This window comes from Eulemur rufifrons, chromosome 19 (assembly GCF_041146395.1).
Source record: "Eulemur rufifrons isolate Redbay chromosome 19, OSU_ERuf_1, whole genome shotgun sequence".
Classification (NCBI taxonomy): Eukaryota; Metazoa; Chordata; class Mammalia; order Primates; family Lemuridae; genus Eulemur; species Eulemur rufifrons.
Genome location: NC_091001.1, coordinates 41,681,993 through 41,705,950, shown reverse-complemented (window position 1 = coordinate 41,705,950; position 23,958 = coordinate 41,681,993). Strand labels below are relative to the sequence as shown.

Here is a 23,958-nt window from a genome sequence, read left to right as displayed (position 1 = left end):
GTACTTGGCAAGATACACTAAGACAGTTTGCAGAAAAGAACTTCTGACCAGGTCCAACAATTGTCCAGGTGCTCTCCTGAGACCCTAAATTTCCATACACTAAAGCTTAGCAAAATGGGTTTGAGTCTAAAATTTTTCAAATTCAGCATTATCAGCACCTGAACCTGAAAACATCAAAGAAAAACATCAAGAACTGTTCTGGAAGCCCTTCCTGGCCTTTTATGCCAACTCAATTGTGTACCTGCTGACCCACAAAGGCAAAACATAAACCTAATGTGCAAGGTTGCCCAGACCACTCTGTCCTACTCTGTTCCTGTGGCTCCCACACCATTTAATTCTGCTTGAATAGTCTCCAGATGTGATGTTTGTATGTGCACTCTCCAATAGTGAATACTGGTACCTAAGTTTTCCTCTTACAGACTTTGGCTTAGCTTGTTCTTTAAGCTTATGGACTGCCCACTACATCTAGCATTTGACCCCTAGCCTGTCTCCATGGAACCTATTCTTTGTCCCCAACCACTCAATTGGCATCTGGATAGATGAGCTTACCCAGAACAGTTGACTCTAAGCTACAAGGCTTCACAAATATGCCAGCCAAAGTAAATGAGCTGCAAAATGTATCTGGATAACTAAATGGCTTGATTTGTCTTTGTGGAGTTAATATTAGACAACTGAATGTTGGCAAATGTCTGCCAAAGACAATTAATTGTTAACAAAATTAACATTGTATTTTTTCCCATTTTTTAACAGAATACTTTTTTTCCTGGTTATTAGACCCGCAAGCCCATCTGTCTCTTAAGAGCATGCTAATCCATGACGATTTTCCATCCTAAACTCAAAACACCCCCAAGGGCAAGGTTAAGACTCAACTCATCTTCATAATAGATGCTCATTATTTGTTGACTTATGTTCCAATAGCCAAATAAGAGAAAAGCCGGTAAAAAATGTTTAAATTAGCTGTATTACTTGAAAAGAAACTGTAAATATACTTAGTAATATATTTACAGAAATATTTAGGATTGTTCCCACAACTGAACAATGGATCCATAAATTATTAGAAATGAAAGTTTATTGTGAAATACATACATTATAAAAATCTGTTCAAAATTTTAAAAATCCAATATTCCCTTAAAGTAGAAATATATAAATTAGGCTATTACCCATCATATTTTTTTTGTGTGCTTGTTATGAAAAATGTCCACTGTTGTTTCATGACATGGTCTTAAATCAAAATCACAATATCCAAGGTAAAAATTACCCTAAGAAGAGAAGAGAAGAGTGTTGTTCAAAATGATATAAAAACAGTGTTACACATTTACTCATAAAATTATATCCTACCTGTGGTTTCTTAAAATAATCCAGTCCCCTTCCAATCTTAATCATCCATCCATTGTTGAACCTATTGAAATTAGTATATAGTGTTATATTCAAGACATTTCATTTAAGTCAGACAGTTATTAAAGCTGTAGTGTATTAAGTGTCAGCAAAATTTCCCCCAACAAAGAAAACCACTTCCTCCACTAGCATGAGTTGAATCAAAACTGGGGTTAATCATGGGCTGTGTCTATAATGAAACAAACTCATAGAAACAATGAGTTCATTTGATTAGCTAATAATTTAACAATTAAAATTTACTCTTGAATTTCAACTTGTTGATAAAACTTTCCTGTTCTGATAACAAGTGGTTGCAAAGTATATTCAGGGAGAGCAGTGGTGTTTCAGGAATTCCACTACCTAGAGATGGGGAATGGCAGCAGGAAGAGCCCTGGCCCCTGACCTCTGCTTTAACTACAGCAGCTGCATTTTCACCTATTTTGAATATTTAGGTTGTGCTTAAGTTTTTATTAAAACTGAGGGTGCCCTTGCTATAAACATATGAAAACCACTGTGCTAAACAAAGGGAAGACATCACTGAAATAACCGTATATACTGTTTTCTTATAGACTCAGCATATTATCATGCCTACTAGAATATTTAATAACCCATAAGAAATAAAACCACATTAAGTAAATATTAATTTCATTAGAAATTATCCCAATATTATAACACTGTATGTACAGTTGAATAGACAGAAAAATACTCCCTGCTCCTACATGACACAGAACATGTAAATTTTATTCCATTATGAAATATTAGGCCAGGGGTGGTGGCTCACACCTGTAATCCTAGCACTCTAGGAGGACAAGGTGTGAGGGTTGCTTGAGCTCAGGAGTTCAAGACCAGCCTGAGCAAGAGCGAGACTCTGTCTCTACTAACAATAGAAAAAATTAGCCGGGTGTGGTGGCACTCGCCTGTAGTCCCAGCTACTCGGGAGGCTAAGGCAGGAGGATCGCTTGAGCCCAGGAGTTTGAGGTTGCTGTGAGCTAGGCTGATGCCATGGCACTCTAGCCCAGGCGACAGAGCAAGACTCTGTCTCAAAAAAAAAAGAAATATTAAACTCATACACACAGGACAAAGTAAACTAAGTTTTTTTTCTTCTCAAAAGTGAGAAGTTACTAAAATTGAGTTTTATTTGAAATTCACATATTTAAATGTAATATATATGCAATTATATAAAACTTATTGAGGGAAATTTTAAAAGTATATTTCAATTGCATAAAAATTAAAATATACTGTACACTAACCTAATTTCTCGGTCATGTATTGAAGAAGAGTATTCTATTTCCAACAGCACTCCATGATTGCTGAGTGACTCTTTTATTTCTTCCAGGCTGCTAATTTGGTACTCTTTCTTACTGCCCTGTTAATAGCAAAAATATAACTTTCTGCCTCAGTTATTCATATTTTAAATTATCCCTAAGCTATACAACATATATCATAGGTGGATTAATGTAAATGTAAAATGTAAATGTTCTATACTAGTTTCAATGTCTGTTATCCTAAATAAGCAACCAAAGAACATGAAATAGTTTAAAGAGCAATTGTTTTTATCAAAGTTAATGTTTTTTTTCCTAATGTGAACATAATACAACTCCACCCTCTCTCCTTACATGTATTTTAGTAATGATGTTTAGTCATCCAGGTGGGACTGTCATCTTCTCAAATTAATCCTAGAAATCATAGTTATTTAGAAGCATTCTTATTTACATCAAATCAAGATACAGATGCCCCCTATCATATCATGTTACTATCCCCCAGATAAAATAATTGGTAAAGAGACAAAATTGTAAATAGGCAGTGTGATCGCTTCCTAGAACATCCAAAAGATTAAACTGACAAACTATTTGCGCTAAACTATGAAAGCATTTAGCAAAATGGCCAAATACAAGGTCAATATCCTAAGATCAGTAACATTTTTCTCAAGATTTGCTATGCCTTTTGTTAGGTAATAAGTTAATTCCCAAAGAAATACATCTAGCTAAAGCACTGTGTCCAGGTTTTCCTTGATTGACCTACATCTTGTAACTGAATAAAGCTAAAGAAGTTAAGAAAGAGTAGGTGCTTTCAATACCTACTTTATCCAGACAGGTGAGAAGGTGAATAGTTTTTACTTTACATGGTCTCTTAATAAGCATCTCACAAAATCGAAGAAAGTTATACAGCTGAAAGACATTAGGATGTATTATTACTAACTAATACACTTAAAATAATACTTCATTATATTTTAGTACATTTCACATACCTGATGAGTATTTCTAATATAAGGATCTTCTATCCAAACTTCTGTAACTGTCTCATTAAGGTATTCTTGAAAAAGTGACTCATAACTGAAACCTGTTGCATTCTCTTCTATTTTAATTTGCTTGTGATATTTTCCATCTACAAAACACATGCTTCAATAATAAAACCAGTGACCACTTGTTACACATTTTATTTTTCATGTATACTGATTAATCAGAATCAGATGCAAATTAATTTTTTTAACTTATTCACTCAGTAAATTCTTATTAACTGCCTACTATATACCATACACATTGCTACTATATACCATACATTTTGCTACACATACAAAGGTAAATAAGGCAAACCACTCCGTGAGTGATTTCTGCCTTCATAGAGGCTAGGCAAGGGGGAAAGTCAGGAGATTTCCTGGAACCAGTTTTTGAGCTGGATCCTATAGACCAGGCAGTTTATTCAAGGGAGGGCTGTATGTATAAAGGTGTCTGATAACTTCCTTTCTCCATGGGTAGAGCTATACTTGAGTGGCTATCCGGTCCTTCTCTTCAGACTTGTCTTTTTGTGTCTTATAATTTAATAGCTAAAGTAGTATATAAAGCATAAATGCAGTAGAATAGAGTTCAGAAATCTTTCTTGGCACTTGTAGAGTCTTAAGTAGAAATTTTTAGTACTTAATAACCCAAGCCAAACACAGAGATGTCACAGGATCAATGGGATAGCTCCACTGTTTTTGTTAATTCAGAATAATTACTGAATAAATTTCAGAGACCTTTAAGGTTTTTTAAAAATATGACCCCTAATGATACTTCCTAATTTTTAAGGTGTTGCACTTTACATTTCATTTAAAAATCAGAAGCTTGGATTCTGTTCCAAATATTTCCAAAGAGATATTGTTAGCAACTATGCATCAGTTTTTAAGCCAAGCTAGCCACATGGATTAATTTAACTCAATGTATTCAAACCACAATGCTGATGGTACTATATTTCATCAATGTTCTGGAGTCAAATTTTGTTCTAGATTTCAACTTGGGTTGAAGGAAATACAATTTTATTCCCATTCAACAGAGGACCTCAGTGGGGACCCCAGGGTATGGATTGGTACAGAATACTAGAAGAGGTGGTTGTAGTAAGGATAGAGAGAAAGGAACAGCTGGGGGCTGGGAGCACTGGTTTTTGAAGGCAGTAGTATATTTGGCTATAGAAAGCAGCAGCAATGTGCACTTTAGTTAAGCGTGGCAATGACCTTTTATATAGATCTTTATAAACCAGACACTTATGAGTAGGGAACTAATAATAAATAGGGAATAATACCTACCTCACCTCTAATCATTAGGAATACTTAACTCTTAAAATACTTTGATTCACAAGAAAATCTGAGAGAAGTGCCACAAGTTTCTTTAGCTAGTTTCATGATTTTGGTCATTTCATAAGGGGAAATACAAATAAAATTCAGGATTTACATTTAGCATTTCTCTATAGTAATTCTTAAACTGGGGTCCACACATGAGCTTCATGGACATCTGTGAATTCCTTTAAAATGGCATGTAAAATTCTGCACTATGTAGATCGCTTTCATCAGATGCTCAAAGGGGTGTCTGACCCCACCCCCCAACTGAAAAAAAAGGTTAAGAATAACTCCTGTATAGGGGGATAGAAATGCAGAATAAAACTGTAAGCTCCCAAGACAAACGGCCTAGACCACACAGAGCTCCAAAGGGCAGGAGCCCGAAACAGTGGGCGAACAGACTGTATGACAGTAGTTTATGGATACATTTTCTAAAACAGCCTCTTTACCTTCTTTTTCTTGATCCAAGTATTTCTTTATGTTTTCTGCTCTATCCATGTAGTTGGAAATTTTTTGTCTGAGATTACATTTCTTAGTATAATCTTTGGTGCCTATAAATTGAAAAAATATATATTCTCAAGTTTCAAAACAGTTTTTCTATTTAGTTCCGGCATTATTTCCAGTTTCCCAAGTTGTCTATACATTTTTTATCCTTTAGCATGGTTTGCCTCAGTCCTAAAATATACACATGATGGGCTCGAATTTGGCTTGAACATACAGGACCTTCATTTTTACACTATGCATCTGAAGCAGCTTTGTGTAGGAGTAGGAACTCTGATACTGTGCCTTACCTCTGGGAAACCAAAGCTGGTGGGGTGAGAAAGGTGGCTTAGTACATGTCAAACTTGAGTCTGAGCACTATTTTGTCCTAATTACCCACAAGTTGAAATTCTAGTGTAATTAAAAGATAGCAAAGGGTATCTATTTATCTTCCACAAAATCAGCTTCTCTTCCAGACCTCCCCATTATAGTTAATGGTCATTTTTACAGCTACCAAAAAAATGTCATTTTTGAATATACATAATCAATAAAGTCTTACCCGCAATGCCTCATCCTCCCAAATCAATCACCAAATCACTTCTGCTTCCTCCCTCCCTCCCTCCCTCCTTCCTTTCCTTCCTTCCAACATTGCTTATACTTCCCATAATAATTTCATTTTTAATCTCATTTTAAAAAACATTTTATTTTGAGTTCATTTTATATTTACAGAAAAACTACAAAAATGGTAAGAGTTCCCTTCACCCAGATTCCCCGAAAGTTAACATATCACAAAACCATAGTACAATTATCAGAGCTAGGAAATTAACATTGATACAATACTATGAACTTATCTAAAACTTTATTTGAATTTCACCAATTTTCCCACTAGTGAAAGTTTGTTTTCTGATCCAGGATTCCACATTGCATTTAGTTATGTCCCCTGGGATCTGTGAAAGTTCCTTAGTCTTTCTTTGTCTTTTATGACCTTGACATTTAGGAAGGGTGTGGGTCAGTTATTTTGTAGACTGTCTCTCATTTTGGGCTGTGTGATGTTTTTTCCTGATTAGACTGAGGTTATACACTAAGGCAAGAAAAATCACAGAAGTGATGTGCCTTTCTCAGTCGGTACATGAGTTGATGTGTCTTTTTACTGATGATATTAACTTTGATCACTTGGTTAAGTTCACAGATTTGTCCACTGTAAAATCACTATTTTCTCCTTTGTAATTAATAAGTATCTTGTGGGGAGATATCCTGTTTCTCATCTCTTTCTCCCACTAATTTTAGCATCCATTAATGGTCCTTGCCTGCAACAATTATGACTGTGATGTTTGCAAAATGGTGGTTTCCTATTTCCATCATCCCTTCTTAATCTATTTATTTATTCAGTTACCTATTTCTGTCAGTATGGACTCATGAATATTTATTTTATTCTATGGGTTATAATCCAACAGTATAATTTTCCTGCTCAAATTTTATCAGCTTTGGCTTTGACACCTCCTTCATGTTGATTCCTGTGTCCTTTCAATGTACCTCCATCATTTTTGAGTACTTCCTTATTTTTTGATGAAAGATGTTTTAAATTCCTCTTGTATATTTCTGCCCCAGCCCTGGATTCAACCATTTTTCCAAGGAGCCTTGGTTCCTTTTATTGAATAATGGTATTGAGAAACCGAATTCTGGGTGCAGGTGTGCCCACTGCTACTGGGAGAGTCTCACCACTACTTCTAAACCCTCTCAGTCAACACAGCTAGGAAGTATATGTAAGTTTACTAACACACATACATTTATATTTATTTCTGTTTTCTATCCATCTGAATATATGTTAAAAACCATGAGTTTATGTTGATAACTTTGGTTCCATAGTGTTCATTCTAGCCTTCCCCTTTTCCCTCTTTTTAACTTCTTTTATTATACACAATATATTTACTTATTTATCCCAGTATACATATTAAATAGTTTCAGAATTCCTAACTGGCACCCCTGTGAAAAACAAACTTGCCAACTAAAATACAATATTTGTATACTATTCATTTTGTCTTAACCTTACAGAATACAGTCAAAATACTATATTCCAAAGATACATAGGTTACCTATTTTCTTCCCTCTCCTAATGTATTGCAATTGAATAATTCAGAGGTATCACTCACTCCTCAGTCTGCTACCCCATTCCTATTTGCCCCTTCTTTCTACTCCTTTCCCACCTACTCTACTTTAGGTAATTAATCTTATTAGTTTCTGGTTTTATCCTTCCTGTATTTCTTCTGAACAAATGAATATTTTCTTCAGTCTTCTTTTTACATGAACGATAGCATATCAAATATTGATACCTTTTGTCCTTTGTAGTTTTCACTTAACAATGTATCTGGAAATCACTCCATATCAGTTCATAAAGATCTTCCTCACTCTTTTTAACAGAAGTATAGTACTTCATTGTGTGGATATACCATAGTTTATTCAACCACTGTCTTACCCATGAGTGTTTAGGTTTGTTCCCAACATTTTATTGATAGCAGTATAATTACTCAAATCTTTCCCTTTCCAGTCCTTTTACTGCCAAGGTTATTATCATTAAGACTCCAACTTTCTCATGCCTATAAGACCATAGCATAAGAAAGTCCTAATATATCCATAAATCTCTTGTGAAGAACCCTATTTGCTTCTCCTAAGATGATATGAAAACTCATACTTTTCTACTAGGTTGATATATGCTCCTCTAAACACAAAAACCTTGAACTGTCCTGTCTTTTTTTCAGGATTAAGTATTTATGGTCTCTTTACAAAGAGATACTATAAATAATTGTTAAGAGCAAAGTGTCTGGAGTCACACTGTTTTAGTTCAAAACCTGCTTTTTGACTTTTGGCTGTGTGACCATGAACAGTTATTCAACCTCTCTGTATCCTCATTTGTAACATGGAAACCATAATAGTATCTTAGAGAGTTGTTGAGATAATTAATTATAGAAGAGTCTAGAATGTAAGAAATACTCAATAAATGTTAGCTGTCAACATCGTTATCATCTACGTAATTCTTTCCACACTCCTTTCCATATACTTTACTCTGGGCTTCCTTGAGAACCATACATTATCTAATATCTCTTTTCTTAAACTCCACTGTCACTTTGCTACTGCCTATAAACATACTTCATTTTCCCCATCCTCTTGCTAAAACAAAGCCAAAAAACCACCTTTCCTCAATTTTGCTGTTTTAAATTATGTAGCAGTCCTTTCTCAGTCATCATCCTTGATCAGCTGGCAGTGTTTGACACTGTAGACGCACACTTCAATCATCATACCATCGTTTTCCAGTCTTGGAAGCTTACAGCCACCTTTGACTCCCATTAGAACCTCACTTCCACATCTAATCATGTGCCAATGCCAATAATTCAACATCCTTATCCTAATATAGGTATCGCCTCCCTGATTCATTCAGGTGCGTATCACCTCTCATCTTTTTATAAAATTTTTATTTTATTTTAATTGACACATAATTGTACACATTAATGGGGTAAAATGTGATTTTTTGATACATATATACATTTTGTAATGATCAAATCAGAGTAATTAGCATGTCTATCACCTCAAATATTTATTGTTTCTTTGTGGTGAGAGCATTCAAAACTTTCTCTTCTGGCCATCTTGAAATATACAATGCATTAACTACAGCCACCTTACTGTGCAATAGGACACCAGAACTTATTCCTCCTGTCTAACTGTAACTATGTATGCATTGACCAACCTCTCACCCTCCCCTCCCCAGCCTCCAGTAACCACTCTTCTACTTTCTATGAGATCAACATTTTTAGATTTTGCATATGAGTGAGATCATACAGTAATTGTCTTTCTGTGTCTGGCTTATTTCACTTAACATAATGTCCTCCAGGTTCATCCATGCTGTCACAAATGACAGGATTTCATTCTTTTTCATGGCTGAATAGTATTCCATTGTATATGCATGCCACATTTTCTTTATCCATTCATCTGCTGTTGAATACCTAGGTTGGTTCCATATCTTGGCTATTGTGCATAGTGCTGTAATAAATACAGGAGTGCAAGTATCTCTTCAGCACACTGATTTCATTTCCTTTGGATATATGCCCTTAGTGGAATTGTTGGAACATATGATAGTTCTATTTTTAATTTTTTGATGAACCTCCATCCTGTTTTCCATAATGGCTGCACTCAACTCTCATCTTGATTCCTGCAGGAGCACCTTAATTGGTCTGTTTGACTTCAGTCTCTACAGATGCATACTTATTTTACACCCTTGCCACATTCAGCCATTTATTCAAGTAATATTTATTGAGAACTATTAATACATGCCAGACATTGTTCTAAGCACTGGGATACAGTAGTTAATAAATCAGACATAATTCTCCCCTACTATTCAAGTAGGAGGAAAGACAAGAATAAAAATAAATTGGTAAAAACATGTATATTAGATTGTGATAAGTGCTACTAAATAAAATTAAAGCAAGGAAAAAGGGTAGGGAGTGCTGGGATGGGGTTACAATTTTACACTGGAGGTCAGAGAAGGCCTCACAAAGAAGGTGATATTTATGTAAAGATCTGAAGGGAGCAGAGGGAGTATGCCATGCAAATGTTTGTGAGAGAAGAACATATTCCTAAGAGAGGCAAGCCCTGAAATTTTGTAAAAATTTTGTACTCTAATTTTGTAAAAACCTTAAATGATTTTCCTTGTCTATGGAATGAGTTAAAATCTCCTGGCAGTCAAGGCCTTTCACATGTGATCCAAGCCCCTATGTACCTTTACCCTTTACTTCTCAGTCTCCCTCTTGAGATACACACTGAATCAGGTGAACCACTTATGTGGTAAAACAGCACAGACAGAATTTGAATAGTCTTATCTGAATTTCTGACTTCTAAAATTCTACTTTTTCCTCCAAAGCCCATTATCAAACACCACTTCTACCTTTCTGCTCCCAAATGACCTTTAACTGTTTATCCTCACTGCACATGTCTATATCTCTCTTCTGGTACTTACTCCCTACATTAGAGTTATTTGCATTCGGGGTCTTGTCTCTGTCATGCCACTGTCTCTGTAACCTCTACAGGATCAGTGAAACACACTAGAGCTGAACCTCTATGATTCTCCTGCTTTAGATTCCTAGAGTAGCCAGGACTTGGTCCACCTGAGGAACACTGTACACTCTCTTTTGGGGATGCAGTATAGACACTCATTAAGGCCTTGGGCTCCAACTGTGGCTCTACCACCTCCTAGTGGCAAAACTTGAGCGCTAACTACTTTTCTATGCTGTAAAATGAGAATACCACCAACTTCTACTTCACAAGGCAATTGTAAGGATGAAACGAGATCATGCTTTTAATGTGCTCTGCAGAGTGCCTGGCACTCAGTACTCCTAAAGGATAGCTACACTTATTGTTGCTGTCATGTTCATCATAATCATTATCTTCAAAAGGGATTTGTTCTGTCAAGTTTGAATTCAGCCAAGGGGCCACTCTCTAGGATCTGGAGGGCCACATGTAGCCTTGAGGCCGCAGGTTCCCCACCCCAGATTGGGCCAGACTGGGAGCTCCAGGGGTTGGGGAGCAGGGGTTGGCCTTATCAATTTAGTATATAATTACTGGGTGTCTACTATGAGCCAGTGGTTGTGCTGGGCACTAAGGAATTTGGTTACTTCTCAACATTGAATAACTACCTTATAGTATTAGGCAGGGACCAAATCTGCAGGTGGCAGATACAGGCCAGGAGGGCAGTTCCTAGGGGTGGTGAAGCTGGGGAAGGGACTGCAGGAAAATGCAGCTAACAACTGAAAAGAGCAAGAAGTTGAGGTTTTAAGGCATCCACACCTGTGGTGCTACAACTCTGTTATAAGAGCACCTGTCAATCATGTATATCAATCATCTGGTAACATTCCACACCTGAAGTAAGCCCTCCCCCGGAAGAGGCAATAAAAGGAAACCATCGGAGAGTCCTCAAGGTCTTTCTCCACTAGTAGAGACTGACCCATTCCTTTCTGGAACATACTCTCACTTTGTATAGTTCCCTTCTTTTGTTCAGTAAAAGCTGTATGGAATTGCTTCCTGTCTGTGGTCACTCTATCACACCGGCCATGCTTGTGAATCTTCCAAGCAAGGGGCCAAAGAAGCAGGACAACAGTCTGCCAAGAGGCCTGACCTGACAATAGTAAAGTCTCACTGTCCCCATTCAAAATCCTGCATATTTCTCACACCGAATTTCGGTACATTCATTTAATAAAAACTTTTCTTCTTCTTATACCGCTATGTGATTTTTTTTAACTTTTTTTTTTTTTTTTTTTTTTTTGAGACAGAGTCTCACTCTGTTGCCCGGGCTAGAGTGAGTGCCGTGGCGTCAGCCTAGCTCACAGCAACCTCAAACTCCTGGGCTGAAGCGATCCTACTGCCTCAGCCTCCCGAGTAGCTGGGACTACAGGCATGCGCCACCATGCCCGGCTAATTTTTTCTATATATATTTTTAGTTGGCCAGATAATTTCTTTCTATTTTTAGTAGAGACGGGGTCTCACTCTTGCTCAGGCTGGTCTCGAACTCCTGAGCTCCAGTGATCCGCCCGCCTCGGCCTCCCAGAGTGCTAGGATTACAGGCGTGAGCCACCGCGCCCGGCCGATTTTTTTTAACTTTTAATGAAAATGTTTAAACAGAAAGGTAAGAATAATGGTATACTAACACCCTTATTGCCCAGCACCCAAATTTTAAAAATTGTTAGTATGTTTTGCCATATCAACTTTTTTCTTAAGTAAAATTAAATTACAGACATCATGACATTTCTTTCCAAAATGATTTAGTGTGCATCTCTAAAAATTAAAGACAGTTTTCCAGAAAAAATCACATTGCCTAACAAAATTAATAATTTTAATGTCGCCCAATCCATATTCAATCTTTGCAGATTGATCTAAAAGTCTTTTAAAGTTCATTCAAACTCAGGTCCTATCAAGGATTACATATTACATTTGGTTATGTGTCTTAAGTCTTTTAAAATCTAACATAGTGTACACACACACACACCCATTTTCTTGATGACATTAGTCTATTAAAGATCTATTCCATCTTCAGCAACTGACTGCTTCTTCGCCGTGTGAAAGAATCGTTTTTAACTCTCTCATTCCATCCCAGACACGGTGACAACCAGCTCCTTTTCCTCAGCTCCTCCCAGTCAAGGCTCATTGCTCACCTTTCAGAACCTGCAGGAGCAGATCAATCCCCTCTTGGTAACACACCAGAGCCTGCGGGTACCGGTACTCCGAATCTAGTTCCACCGCCCGCTTTAGCACGGTGACTGCAGCAGTACTCTCGGGATCCTGCCCAAGCCCAGACTGCGCCATGATTCCAGGCACTCCCCTCCGCATCCAGGCTGAAGGTGGGCGGATTTGCTGCGCTTCCGGGAAGCGGTCACGTGATGCGCACGCGCCTGCGCTCTCTTTCTATGGCGCTGCTTCAGTGGGAGAGACTTCGCCGGAACTAAAATGCCCAGTTTCGCAGATCGCAAGCACTGCGACGGCAGGGTTTGAGTGTCGCACTTGGCCATTCTTTCTCTGTTCGGCTTCCCCTAGGTGGGAAGGTTCAGGTTGAACGTCCAGCGCGCGCTGGTGAGTGGGGAATGAGTGGACGAAAGTATTGCGTTTTTCGCCAGGAGTATGTATCTGGGAACCGTCTGTAGATGCTGATTGATTTTCTCTGTTCCGTTGTGAGTTGGCAGGTCACAGCGACCTAATAGGGACTGCCTCTCGATCCCTTCTTACTGGTTGCGGAAAAACCACTGGCCGACCAGATCCTGTTTCCCAATTCTGAGGATCTAGGGCCGCGCGGCTTGTTGACCTCTGACTCTTGGAGCTCAAAGGCGAAGCCGCTGAGGCTGGACAGCTTGGGAAGGGAAATTCAAGGTTTGTTTTGTTTTGGCATTTTCTTTGCTTCTCCGTTCTTCATAACTTAAGGTTCCCATTGAGGATCAGTGTTACTTAATTTTTTAAAACGAAGACACAAAATTGCCATATTTTTAAATTGCTGCATTTTAGAGTGCAAACCTTCTGGAGTTGGCAATTCACATATTTGCTAGTTTACTAAAAACTGTGATTTTGCTACCATGTTTTGGTCGCCATTTACCCAAAGCTGTTTGTTTTGCCTTTTTTGCCAAGGGGCAGTTGTGAGGCTGCCTACTTACTACTTTATGAGGCACTAGGAGTTGAGGAAAGAGACTCACTCAATTGTTGCCTTCACAGATCTCGGTTTATTGCAAGGGAAATGCTATGGTCTGCATTTTCAGTAGTGTTTCTCCCCCTTTTTAAATTAGATATATGTTTTGTCTCTTTAGAAAAAGAAATAGCTTTTTTAAAAGAACCGTTGCATGCATAGTCATTGTAAAAAGGCAAAAAAAAAAAAAAAAAAACCTACCAGACTTTAGCGGGGTATGGGCGAAAAGGAAAAATTGCCCTTGTAGCCTACGGTCCAGGGGTATGTTAACGTTTTTTTCTGACAGCCTTCCAGAGTTTTTCTGTGTATACATACACATTCATAGACATTTTTAAAAAGAGAAATGAGATCAAACCTGATATTTTCCTATTGCAGCTGTGCAAGAGAAAAGCTGTTGTACAGTAGGAGTATAATTGTTTAAAGGTCCAAGAATTATGTGTATAAATATTAAGAATAACTTTTGGCCGGGCGCGGTGGCTCACACCTGTAATCCTAGCACTCTGGGAGGCCGAGGCGGGTGGATCATTTGAGCTCAGGAGTTCGAAACTAGCCTGAGCAAGAGCGAGACCCCGTCCCTACTAAAAATAGAAAGAAATTATATGGACAACTAAAAATACATATAGAAAAAATTAGCTGGGTATGGTAGCGCATGCCTGTAGTCCCAGCTACTCGGGAGGCTGAGGCAGGAGGATCACTTGAGCCCAGGAGTTAGAGGTTGCTGTGAGCTAGCCTGACGCCATGGCACTCTAGCCTGGGCAACAGAGTGAGACTGTGTCTCCAAAAAAATAAATAAATAAATAAATAATAACTTTTACTTTATTGAAACAAAACTTTTGAGCCAGGGAGCAGTAGTGCACCCTATAGTCTAGAGGCTGAGGTGGGATGATCGCTTGAGGCCAGGAATTCAATGCCAGTGGCATGCCTGGACAACATAGTGAGACTTCGTCTCTAAAAACATAACTTTTGCCTGTCACACCTTCTGAAGTCTGTAAATTAAACTTCATTCGTTCAGCAAAAATATATTGTGTCTACTACAGGGCAGTGCTGCTTTAGGTAGATATTTGGGATACATTTGTGAATATAAGACTCCAAACAACAAAATACTAAAAATCCTTGTCCTATGGAACTAACATGCTATTTAGTGGAGACAGACAATAAACAACAAACCTAGCAAATAAGTTATGTTGGAAGATAATGTGCTATGGAAAGAAAATCAAGTAGAGTAAGGGATTGGGAGTGCTGACAATTGTAGTGTGGATGAAAATGTTAAATAATGTGATCAGGGTAGACCTCATTGAGAAGTTGAGATTTGAGCCAAAAATTGAAAAAGGTAAGGGAATTAGCCATGTGAGTATCAGGATCATTCCAGGAGAGGAAACAGCCAAAGGGAGCATTCCTGATTGGCCAGTACCAGGTTAAGCAAGGGGGAGAAGCTTGATCGAGACAGTATAATTGGAGATGGAGTCCTGGAGGTGGGGGGGGCGATGTGGGAGGGTGGGGGGTGGGGAGTTAAGGACTTTGGTTTTCACTGTGATTGAAGTGGAAAGGCATTAGAGGTTTTTAACTTTTTCATAAATGAATTTTATTTTTGAATAATTTTAGATTTCCAGAAAAGTTGTGAAGATAGTACAGAGTCGCTATATATGCTACACCCAGCTTCCCCTTTTATTAACATCATGTAAGTATGGTACTTTTGTTACAGCTGATGAACCAATATTGATAAATTGTTGATTAAAGCCCATACTTTATTCAAATTTCCTTAGTTTTTGCTAATTTCCTTTTACTATTCCAGGATCCCATCCAGGATGCCACATTACACTTAATGGTCATGTCTCCCTTAGACAAGCTTCTCTTGACTGTGACAGTTCTTCACACTTTCCTCCTTTTAGATGACCTTGACAGTTTTGAGGCAGTTAGGTATTTGATGAAGTACTAATCAAGTATTTTGTACAGTGTCCCCCAATTGGAGTTTCTCTGATGTTTTTTCTTAGAGTGGGGTGGATTTTGGGGAGGAAGACCATAGAGGTGAAATGCCATTCTTCTCATTCCATCATATTAAGGCTACATGCTATCAACTTGACTTTTGATGTTAATTAACCTTGATCACCTGGCTGAGGTAGTGTTTGCCAGGTTTCTCTAATGTAAAGTTAATTTTCCCCTTTTCTATACTGTACTCTTTGGGAGAAAGTCATTAAGCATAGCCTGCACTTATAGGATGTGTGGTTTTGCTCGATTTTATTATATTTTGGTTTTTTTTTTTAAATTAGAGACAGGGTCTCGCTATGTTGCTCAGGCTGGTCTTGAATTCCTGGCATCAAGCTATCCTCTCCCCTAAACCTCCCAAATACCAGGGATTACTGGTGCAAGCCACCTCGCCCAGCAGTTCCACCTTCTTTAGGGGAGAATATCTACACAAATTATTTTGAATCCTTCTGTATGGGGTATTTGTTTCTATTCTCTCATTAATTTATTAACTTATGTATATCAGTATGGGCTTATGGTTATTTGTTTGTTTGTTTGTTTGGGTTATAAGCCAGTACTTCATTACTTATTTTCTTGCTTAAATTGTTCCAGCTTTGGCCATTGGGAGCTCTTTCAGTTTGGCTCCTATGTCCCTTTGACATACTCCCATCATTTTGTTTTTTTGAGTAATACCTTTCTGGCACTACAGAATGCTTCAGACATAATTGGCCATTTCTCCAAGAAGCCCTGATTCTTTTTATTAGAGAATGCTATTAAAAACCAAGATCTGGGTGCTGGGTGTGCTCATTGCTACTGGATGCAATTGCTTTTAGATCCTCCCAGCTAATAGAGCTAACCCATGTATACATACACATCCATAATTATTTCTATATCTGTCAATATCCATGTTAAGCTAAACATGTTCCAACTCTAATTGGGTATACATGGATCATTCTAGCCTTCCCCTCTAAAAACCTGGCTCTTTCGAAGATTTTGAGCAGAGTGACATTATCTGATATAGAATTTAATGAGATGACTTACTGCTGATAAGGAAAAAAGATGTTAGAGGAATGGAAATGGAAGCAGAATCTACAGCCATAGTACCCTGAACGTGCCAAATCTTGCCTGCAGTGAAAGCCAGAAGTCCAATTAGGAGGATTTTGTTGAAATCTAAGAAAGATTTTTAAAAGTGTGAAGCTAAATGAATTGGATTAGCATATAATGCCTAATTTGAGAGGAAAAAGTATGGTAAAATAATTTAGCATTAGATTGGTTCAGTTGCTGAGGAATTTTTGTTAGGTCTGCCCCTTTTCAGCTGACATCTTGCATTGATTCCCACAACTCAATTGCTTTGTCCACCTCACAGGAAAGACTTGAGTGAGAGTTTAAGTGAGCTAGAATCTGGTGGACACTGAAATGTAACACTTACCCTATTTTCATGTGTTAGAATATTCTTATTAGCCTTGTAATAGTTTAATAATTTTATAATAATAAAATGTACCATTTATTGAGGGTTTCACATGTGCCAGGTACTGTTTTAGGTGCTTTGTAGAATAACTCATTTACAATATAGGTATTATTTTCTTTCTTTTCTGGGGTGGGGGGGATTGAAACACACAAATTAAGTAACTTGTCCAAGATACACATGTAGTTCATGAACCTAGTATTTCTGCCCTTGGTATAAATCAGTATTGTAGGCTGTAATGGTTTTGTAGTTTTGTGTCTAATAAACATAACCGTTTTAAGTTATAGAAGTAATGGATATACGTTAAGAAAAGTTAAAAAATATAAGCAAAAAAGTTCTAGTTTTCTTCTTAACAGAAAGGTATTATGATATAGTGAAAATGCACTGTACTAGGAATTAGGAGAATTGAATTCCAGACCACATAATTAACTTCCTATTCATTTCCAAGACATGTTTGACTGATGGATCTATTTTCTATTTCTCACAGCCTCTAAAGAGAATAGATCACTGCACTTATGGCAGGGATTTTGTGCAAAGTAGTTCAGAGGCCCTTAGGCAGACTACAGGTAAGTGTTCTTTTTGAGAATTATTCTTTATGAATTTTTTTCTAATTACAAAACATAGGCAAGTTAAATTCTTTTATAAATTCCTATTTTTATAAATTTTTTAATGGTGGGGGTTAATTTTGTTTATTTATGATTTATCTGCTTTTTTATCCCTAAAGATTTGGATTCTAAAAAGACCTTTTTCTGGAGAACATGACAATAAAAAATGGCTATTGTTGATTTCCCTTGATCTGCCTTAATCTTCTTAAAGTTTTAGGGGTTTTTTTCCCCTTTCAATTATGAAAGGAGTATATTTTCAATCGTAGAAAGTTAGAAAAATATAGAAAAGCAGAAGGAAATCATCTCCAAGAGACCATCAGTGTTAGTATTTTCATGTATTTCCTTCTAGACTTTCTTTTAAAGAGTGCAGTAGTGCAGCCTAATCTACTCCTAAGGGCCAGAGCGTAGATATAGACTTGCTACTGGCAGTAGATGACGCATATCTACGTATGTCATCTTAACCTCAGATTAATCCTGTGAGGTCAGTATTATTTCCATTTTAGAACTGAGGAAGCTGACCGTCTGAGAAGGTAAGTGTCCCATGTGTCACAGATAGTAGGTGGCAGGACCAGGATTAGAAGCCCAGTGTTTCCTACCCCCATTCCCTCCTGCCTAATCTGTAGTTGTTTATGCCATCTCTGAAATATAGGGAAGGCTACAAGGGAATGCCTGTTGCCCATCCACAGAGCAGTATCCTGGTATGAAAGGTTAGCAATGAATCCCTCTTCGGCAGCCTGAGAGAAACAGGATTGGAGAAATGTACAGCAGGAACAAGAGATAAGAACTAGAAGTGGTGGCATTGTTAGGACTTAGAAAATTGGAAACTCATTTTGGATTTCCTTTACATTATCTTGTTGAAGGTGAATTCTTGAATGTTGTCTTGAGCAAGAGTAGGTAAACTATGGCCTCCAGGCCAAATTCAGCATGCCGCCTTTTTTGTAAATAAAGTTTTATTGAAACATGCCTGCCACACCCACTTGTTTACATATTATCTGTGACTGCTTTCACCCTATAATGGCATACTCAAGTCTTGGCAGTGGAGACTGTATAGCTCCAGTGCTGGAAGTATTTACTATCTGGTCTTTTACAGAGAAAGGTTACCAACGCATGGTCTAGAAATCTATATTTATGTGCTTTTAGTTTTATATGTTAGTGGTTATATGGGATGTATTCATTTAGCTAAGGTGCTAAAATAAACCTTTAACAGTTATAGGTTAGGTTAGAACAGCCTTTTGTCACCTGACGATTGGTGAGTATGGATTTTTGCACTAGGCAGTTCTAAAAAAATAAATGCTTTATATCATATTTTAGACTGTGACAAAAGGTGCAGAATCTCTGATTTGTACAGACTGGATTCGTCACAAATTCACCAAGTCAAGAATTCCAGATAAAGTAAGAACAAAGTTGTTTTTTTTGTTTGTTTTGTTTTGGTTTTTTTGGTATGTTGTTTTTTTTTTTTAAACATGTTTTAAAAGGTACTTATTTTTGTAATATTGAAAGCTTTTATGTTAAATTATGTGTGGTTGTAGGTAGTGGTGCACAGTTTAAAACATGGTATTTATGTAGCTCATAATTATTAAAAATAAAACCGTGTTTTGTTACCTATGCCACTGGTCTCCACAGGAGTGGGTTTTTATTATTTCAGAGTCTGTTTATTCCTGCTTATGGTTTTTGTGGTGTGTGTGTGTGTGTGTGTGTGTATATCACCACTGTCCTGAGAAAACAGTAGGTCTTCCTACTCAGGCACGCTCTCACCATATGACTCTTCATTTTCTGGATTGATCATTGCTACTTTGGATCTTTCAGCTTTTTCTGTGAGATTTGTATGTACCTGTCATTCTTTCAGAAAACACTGATGAAGCCTTCCATTGATTTTTGCTTTCATTTTCTTTTGGTTTGTTTTTTGTTGTGTTTTTTTTCTTTTTAATTAATAGACTTTATTTCTTAGAGCAGTTTTAGGTTTTTGGAAAAATTGATGAGAAAGTACAGAGTTCCTATGTGTTCCCTCTGCCCAACATACACAGTTTCCCCTATTATTAACAGCTGGCATTGGTGTGGTACGATTGTTACAATGGATGAAGCAACATTGACACATTGTTAACCAAAGACCATAGTTTACAGTAGGGTTCGCTCTTTATGTTGTGCAGTTCTATGGGTTTTGACAAATGCATAATGTCATGTGTCCACTATTACAGTGTCATACAGAGTAGTCTCATTGCCCTGAATATCACCTGTGCTCCACCTATTCATCCCTCCCTCCCAACCCCTGGCAACCACTGATCTTTTTACTAACTCTATACTTTTGCCTTTTCTAGAATGTCATATAATTGGAATCATAGAATATGTAAGCCCTTTCAGACTGGCTTCTCTCACTTAATAATATATGTGTGTAAGTCTCCTCCATGTCTTTTCATGGCTTGATAGCTTATTTCTTCTTACTGCTGAATAATACTGCATTGTGTGGATGTACAGTTTAATTGTGCAATCACCTATCGAAGGACATCTTGGTTGCTTCCATTTTCTTGGCAATAATGAAAAATGCTGCTATAAACATTCATGTGCAGGTTTTTGTGTGGACATAAGTTTTCAACTCATTGGGTAAATACCTAGAAGTGCAATTTCTGGATTGTATGGTAAAGACTATGTTTAGCTTTGTAAAACCTAGGTTTTTTTGTTTGTTTGCAGGTTTTTTTCCCCCTAATTTTTTTTATTGTGGCAAAATACACATATTATAAAATGTACCATCTTAACCATTTTTAAGTGTACTCTTCAGTGATAGTTAAGTACTTTCACATTGTGCAACCATCACCACCATCCATCTCCAGAACTCTTTTCATCTTGTAAAACTGAAAGTCTTTATCCATGAAATAGTAACTCCCCAATCTCCCCTCCCCGCAGCCCCTGGTAACAACCATTCTCCATTGATATTTTTAAAAAGATAAAATAGTATTACCATCGACTACTTTGATACCTTTAATGTGTTCAGTGTTCTTTTATCAGAAACGTCTTTATTTTTCAAGTCATGGTGTGTCCACTGCTGTCCTTGCCACAACTATATTGTCTTATATCTTTCCACGTTTCTTACTCTGTTTCTGGAAGTGAAGGATAGATATGTTGGCATTCATTTAAAATGTGCAAGGAAGTGATTTTGATCATCAGCTGTGATAAATGTGAAAACTTTTAAACTTCTTAGAAATGACTCTGAGATGTATATCTCCAGCCCCTGCCTGTCTTCTGAACTTACTCCTCTATTCTCAACTGATTTCTAGAAATTGCTATGTGGGTAACTCATAGGTATTTTATGTTAAACATATACAAAACTCAACTCATCTTACTTTCCTTCTGAACAACCAGCCAAACAAAAAGGTGCCTCTCCTGTGTTATGTCAGTAATGCTACTGTCCTTCACCTGATTTCCCATACTAGCAGCATCTGAGCCAAGCTCAACCTTCTTCACCCACCACAAATCCAGCTATTTTATTGTCCAAAGTCCCCATATTGGTCCCTTTTCTGTTACAGCTACTGTAGCTCAGCCTTTTAAACCATGACCATAATTTCTAAAGGCTCGGCATAGTTGAGCATAATTTAACTTCATGCACTGCATTGCTTTTTTTATGTTTTTTCTGTGTGAGCCACACTAAACCACTTGCTTTTCCCAAATATTTCATGGTCTTTCACACTGTTCCTTTACGTATTCTCACCTTCTCTTTGACACACCTACCCCAATACTTTGTACATCATTTTCGTAATACACGTTTACTGTCATTTTTAACTTACGTGTTCCCCTACTTGACAGTCAACTCCTAACCTTCTGAGAATAGAGAGGGACCCACAGCCCAGTGCCCATCTCATAGCAGTGCTAACACATTCTCCTGGCATTTGAATTCTTTAGTGTCATCTAGTTGCTCCTGCTTTGTACTACAGGTTAAAAAATAAAAATAATAATAATCCTTGCCTATATGAAATTCTTAGACTCCATCTATTTCAATAATCAGACTGGTAGAAATGTTCAATTTGAAGTTGAGGATTATATACTAATTAAGGATGAGATCATTACATGGGGGGTGTGGTTTAATAAAAAATGGGAGGTACATAGAAACTGTGTAAGTTGAAACTTTACCATTTATAATTCCTCCTTTCTAGGTGTTTCAGCCTTCACCTGAAGATCATGAAAAGTACGGTGGGGATCCACAGAACCCTCATAAACTACATATTGTTACCAGAATAAGAAGTACAAGAAGACGTCCATATTGGGAAAAAGATACAATAAAGATGCTTGGATTACAAAAAGTATACAACTTATTTCAGTCATCTTTAGTGTTGTGTAAATTGGCTTTAAATTTTACATTTTTTAAACTTTAAGGTATATGTTTATAATTTTTTGTGTTTAATTGTATTACTTAGTGTAACTTATTTGTAAGTTTTAGACAGAATGAGCCTTCAATTTAACACTTTATTGAAACATGGAACTGTTTTTTAAATTGATCCATAACGTTGTTTCTTTTGTTCATAGGCACATACCCCTCAAGTTCACAAGAATATCCCTTCAGTGAATGCAAAACTGAAAGTGGTTAAACATTTGATAAGGTTTGTTGTTTATCTCAGCAATTTTCTGTTTGTTTTTAAAAGGACGGTCTTACTTTGATCAAGTTCTAGGATGAGATCACATAGCTTCTAAAAGCACTGTCACAGCAGAAGATGTGAGGGTGTGCATAAAGCATTGTTTCTGGAAAATACCAGAGGGACCAGATATGACCCTGACTTGGCCTTCTGCTTTGCCTCGATGCTGCTCTATACCCAGGGCCAGGACGCTACTTCATCCAGCTGACTTAGGGAATGTCCTAATGCTCTCTGGATGTATCCAGATGTCTGCTGAAGTCCTCCACTCTCTGCTTGTGGGTTTTGGATGCTTTCTTCAGAATCCTTTGCATTTGCCGCTTCTCCTGCATCTTCTCAAAGGCCACCTGTGTTGGGGTCCGCTTGCCCAGGCCACACCACTTCTCCTGTTCATTCTTTTTGCTCATTCCCATCACTTCCAGGAGTTTCACCTTTGTCCTTCTGTTTCTTTTTCCACTTGGTCACGCTGAGCTCTGTGATGCCTTTCAGCTTTAGTGGTCCCTTTTGGACCTGTGTGTAGGCTGCCATGATCCTCACCCGCCATTAGGTAGTAGACTGCCCTATCTCAGCAGTTTTAAACTGTGTTACCTAGAAATGCATTTTCTTATTTTTTAATATTCTGAAAAAACTTTTTGTTTACTTTCTTAATTGACACATAATAATTGCATGGGCTACATAGTGATGTTTCAATACATATAGTGTATACTGATCAGATCAAGGTCATTAGCATATCTGTCATCTCAAACATTTATTTCTTTGTGTTGGGAACATTCAGTATCCTCTTTCTAGCTATTTGAAACTGTGTAATATTGTTAACTATGTAATATGTTGTAGTCATCGTACAGTGATACGGAGCACTAGAACTTAATTCACCTATGTAAATGCATTTTCTTATGTCGCAGAATCAAGCCACTGAAGTTGCCACAAGGACTTCCAACAGAGGAAGACATGTCTAACACATGCCTCAAGAGCACTGGGGAATTAGTAGTGCAGTGGCATCTGAAACCTGTTGAGCAGGAAACAGTTAAGTCCTAATGCCAGAGTAGCTTCAGATTTAAAAATGCAAGTCATTTTTATTTAAAAATGATGAGAATATTTTCATTAAAATGTATTTCAAATACCAGTGATTTTCATTGACTAAATCTGCTGTGATTCTTCCTTACTATAGACTTGAAGGTTTTAGTTTAAAGCTTAATTCAATTTAATTCTCTCCCCTTTCCCTCTTTTTTTTTTTCTTTTTTTTTGGTTGGTTGGTTTTCTCTGAGACAGAGTCTCATCTGTTACCTGGTATAGAGTGCAGTGGCATCATCATAGCTCACTGCAACCTCAAACTCCTGGGCTTAGGCAATCCTCCTGCCTCGGCCTCTCAAGTAGCTAGGACTACAGAGACATACCACAACACCAAGCTAACGTTTTAATTTGTTGTAGAGATAGGGTCTTACTATGTTGCCCAGACTTGTCTAGAACTCCTGGCCTCAAGTGATCCTCCTGCCTCAGCCTCCCAAGTAGCTGGGATTATAGGCATGCGCCACTGTGCCTGGCCCGTTCCCTCTTATAGTTTCACTCTCAAATGAGTAAGAATGGCATTGTTTAAACATCTAGGTTCAAGTCTGCTGCCAACTTAGCCATTGTGATTAACTGTTTTGTAAAAATTGTTT

General features: G+C 37.5%; 2 protein-coding genes and 1 pseudogene across 6 annotated transcripts; 1 reads left to right on the top strand and 2 right to left on the bottom strand.

Moving 5' to 3' along the window:
• Positions 1-1,051: 1,051 nt before the first annotated feature.
• Positions 1,052-12,860, bottom strand: MITD1 (microtubule interacting and trafficking domain containing 1). Of its 2 annotated transcripts, XM_069494765.1 has the most exons (7): positions 12,637-12,860; positions 5,413-5,514; positions 3,623-3,759; positions 3,456-3,542; positions 2,625-2,740; positions 1,339-1,399; positions 1,052-1,259 (listed from the first exon to the last, which is right to left on the bottom strand). In XM_069494765.1, exons 1-7 carry the CDS (start codon positions 12,809-12,811, stop codon positions 1,164-1,166), a joined length of 774 nt encoding a protein of 257 aa, XP_069350866.1. In that variant the 5' UTR covers positions 12,812-12,860; the 3' UTR covers positions 1,052-1,163. The 2 variants fall into 2 exon arrangements, with proteins under 2 accessions (XP_069350866.1, XP_069350867.1); XM_069494766.1 differs by lacking the exon at positions 3,456-3,542.
• Positions 12,861-12,908: 48 nt separating this feature from the next.
• Positions 12,909-23,403, top strand: MRPL30 (mitochondrial ribosomal protein L30). 4 transcript variants are annotated; one of them, XM_069494477.1, is made up of 8 exons: positions 12,909-13,051; positions 13,162-13,345; positions 15,255-15,330; positions 17,567-17,645; positions 18,996-19,076; positions 21,827-21,973; positions 22,197-22,270; positions 23,203-23,403. In XM_069494477.1, exons 4-8 carry the CDS (start codon positions 17,595-17,597, stop codon positions 23,333-23,335), a joined length of 486 nt encoding a protein of 161 aa, XP_069350578.1. In that variant the 5' UTR covers positions 12,909-13,051; positions 13,162-13,345; positions 15,255-15,330; positions 17,567-17,594; the 3' UTR covers positions 23,336-23,403. The 4 variants fall into 4 exon arrangements, with proteins under 4 accessions (XP_069350578.1, XP_069350577.1, XP_069350580.1 ...); XM_069494476.1 differs by having other exon boundaries at positions 13,155-13,345; XM_069494479.1 differs by lacking the exon at positions 13,162-13,345.
• Positions 22,495-22,828, bottom strand: LOC138400174 (protein FAM32A-like; annotated as a pseudogene).
• Positions 23,404-23,958: the final 555 nt, after the last annotated feature.

What these genes read in the sequence shown, in the direction of transcription:
- MITD1 (XM_069494765.1), bottom strand. Translation starts at nt 12,811, where the DNA reads ATGCGGAGGGGAGTGCCTGGAATCATGGCGCAGTCTGGGCTTGGGCAG. An exon ending in CTTGGATCAAGAAAAAGAAG is followed by an intron (nt 3,760 to 5,412) that starts GTAAAGAGGCTG and finishes TGTGTTTTGTAG; the next exon opens with ATGGAAAATATCACAAGCAA. An exon ending in ATATTAGAAATACTCATCAG is followed by an intron (nt 3,543 to 3,622) that starts GTATGTGAAATG and finishes AATGTCTTTCAG; the next exon opens with CTGTATAACTTTCTTCGATT.
- MRPL30 (XM_069494479.1), top strand. Translation starts at nt 17,595, where the DNA reads ATGGCAGGGATTTTGTGCAAAGTAGTTCAGAGGCCCTTAGGCAGACTA. An exon ending in AGTCAAGAATTCCAGATAAA is followed by an intron (nt 19,077 to 21,826) that starts GTAAGAACAAAG and finishes CCTCCTTTCTAG; the next exon opens with GTGTTTCAGCCTTCACCTGA. An exon ending in GTGGTTAAACATTTGATAAG is followed by an intron (nt 22,271 to 23,202) that starts GTTTGTTGTTTA and finishes CTTATGTCGCAG; the next exon opens with AATCAAGCCACTGAAGTTGC.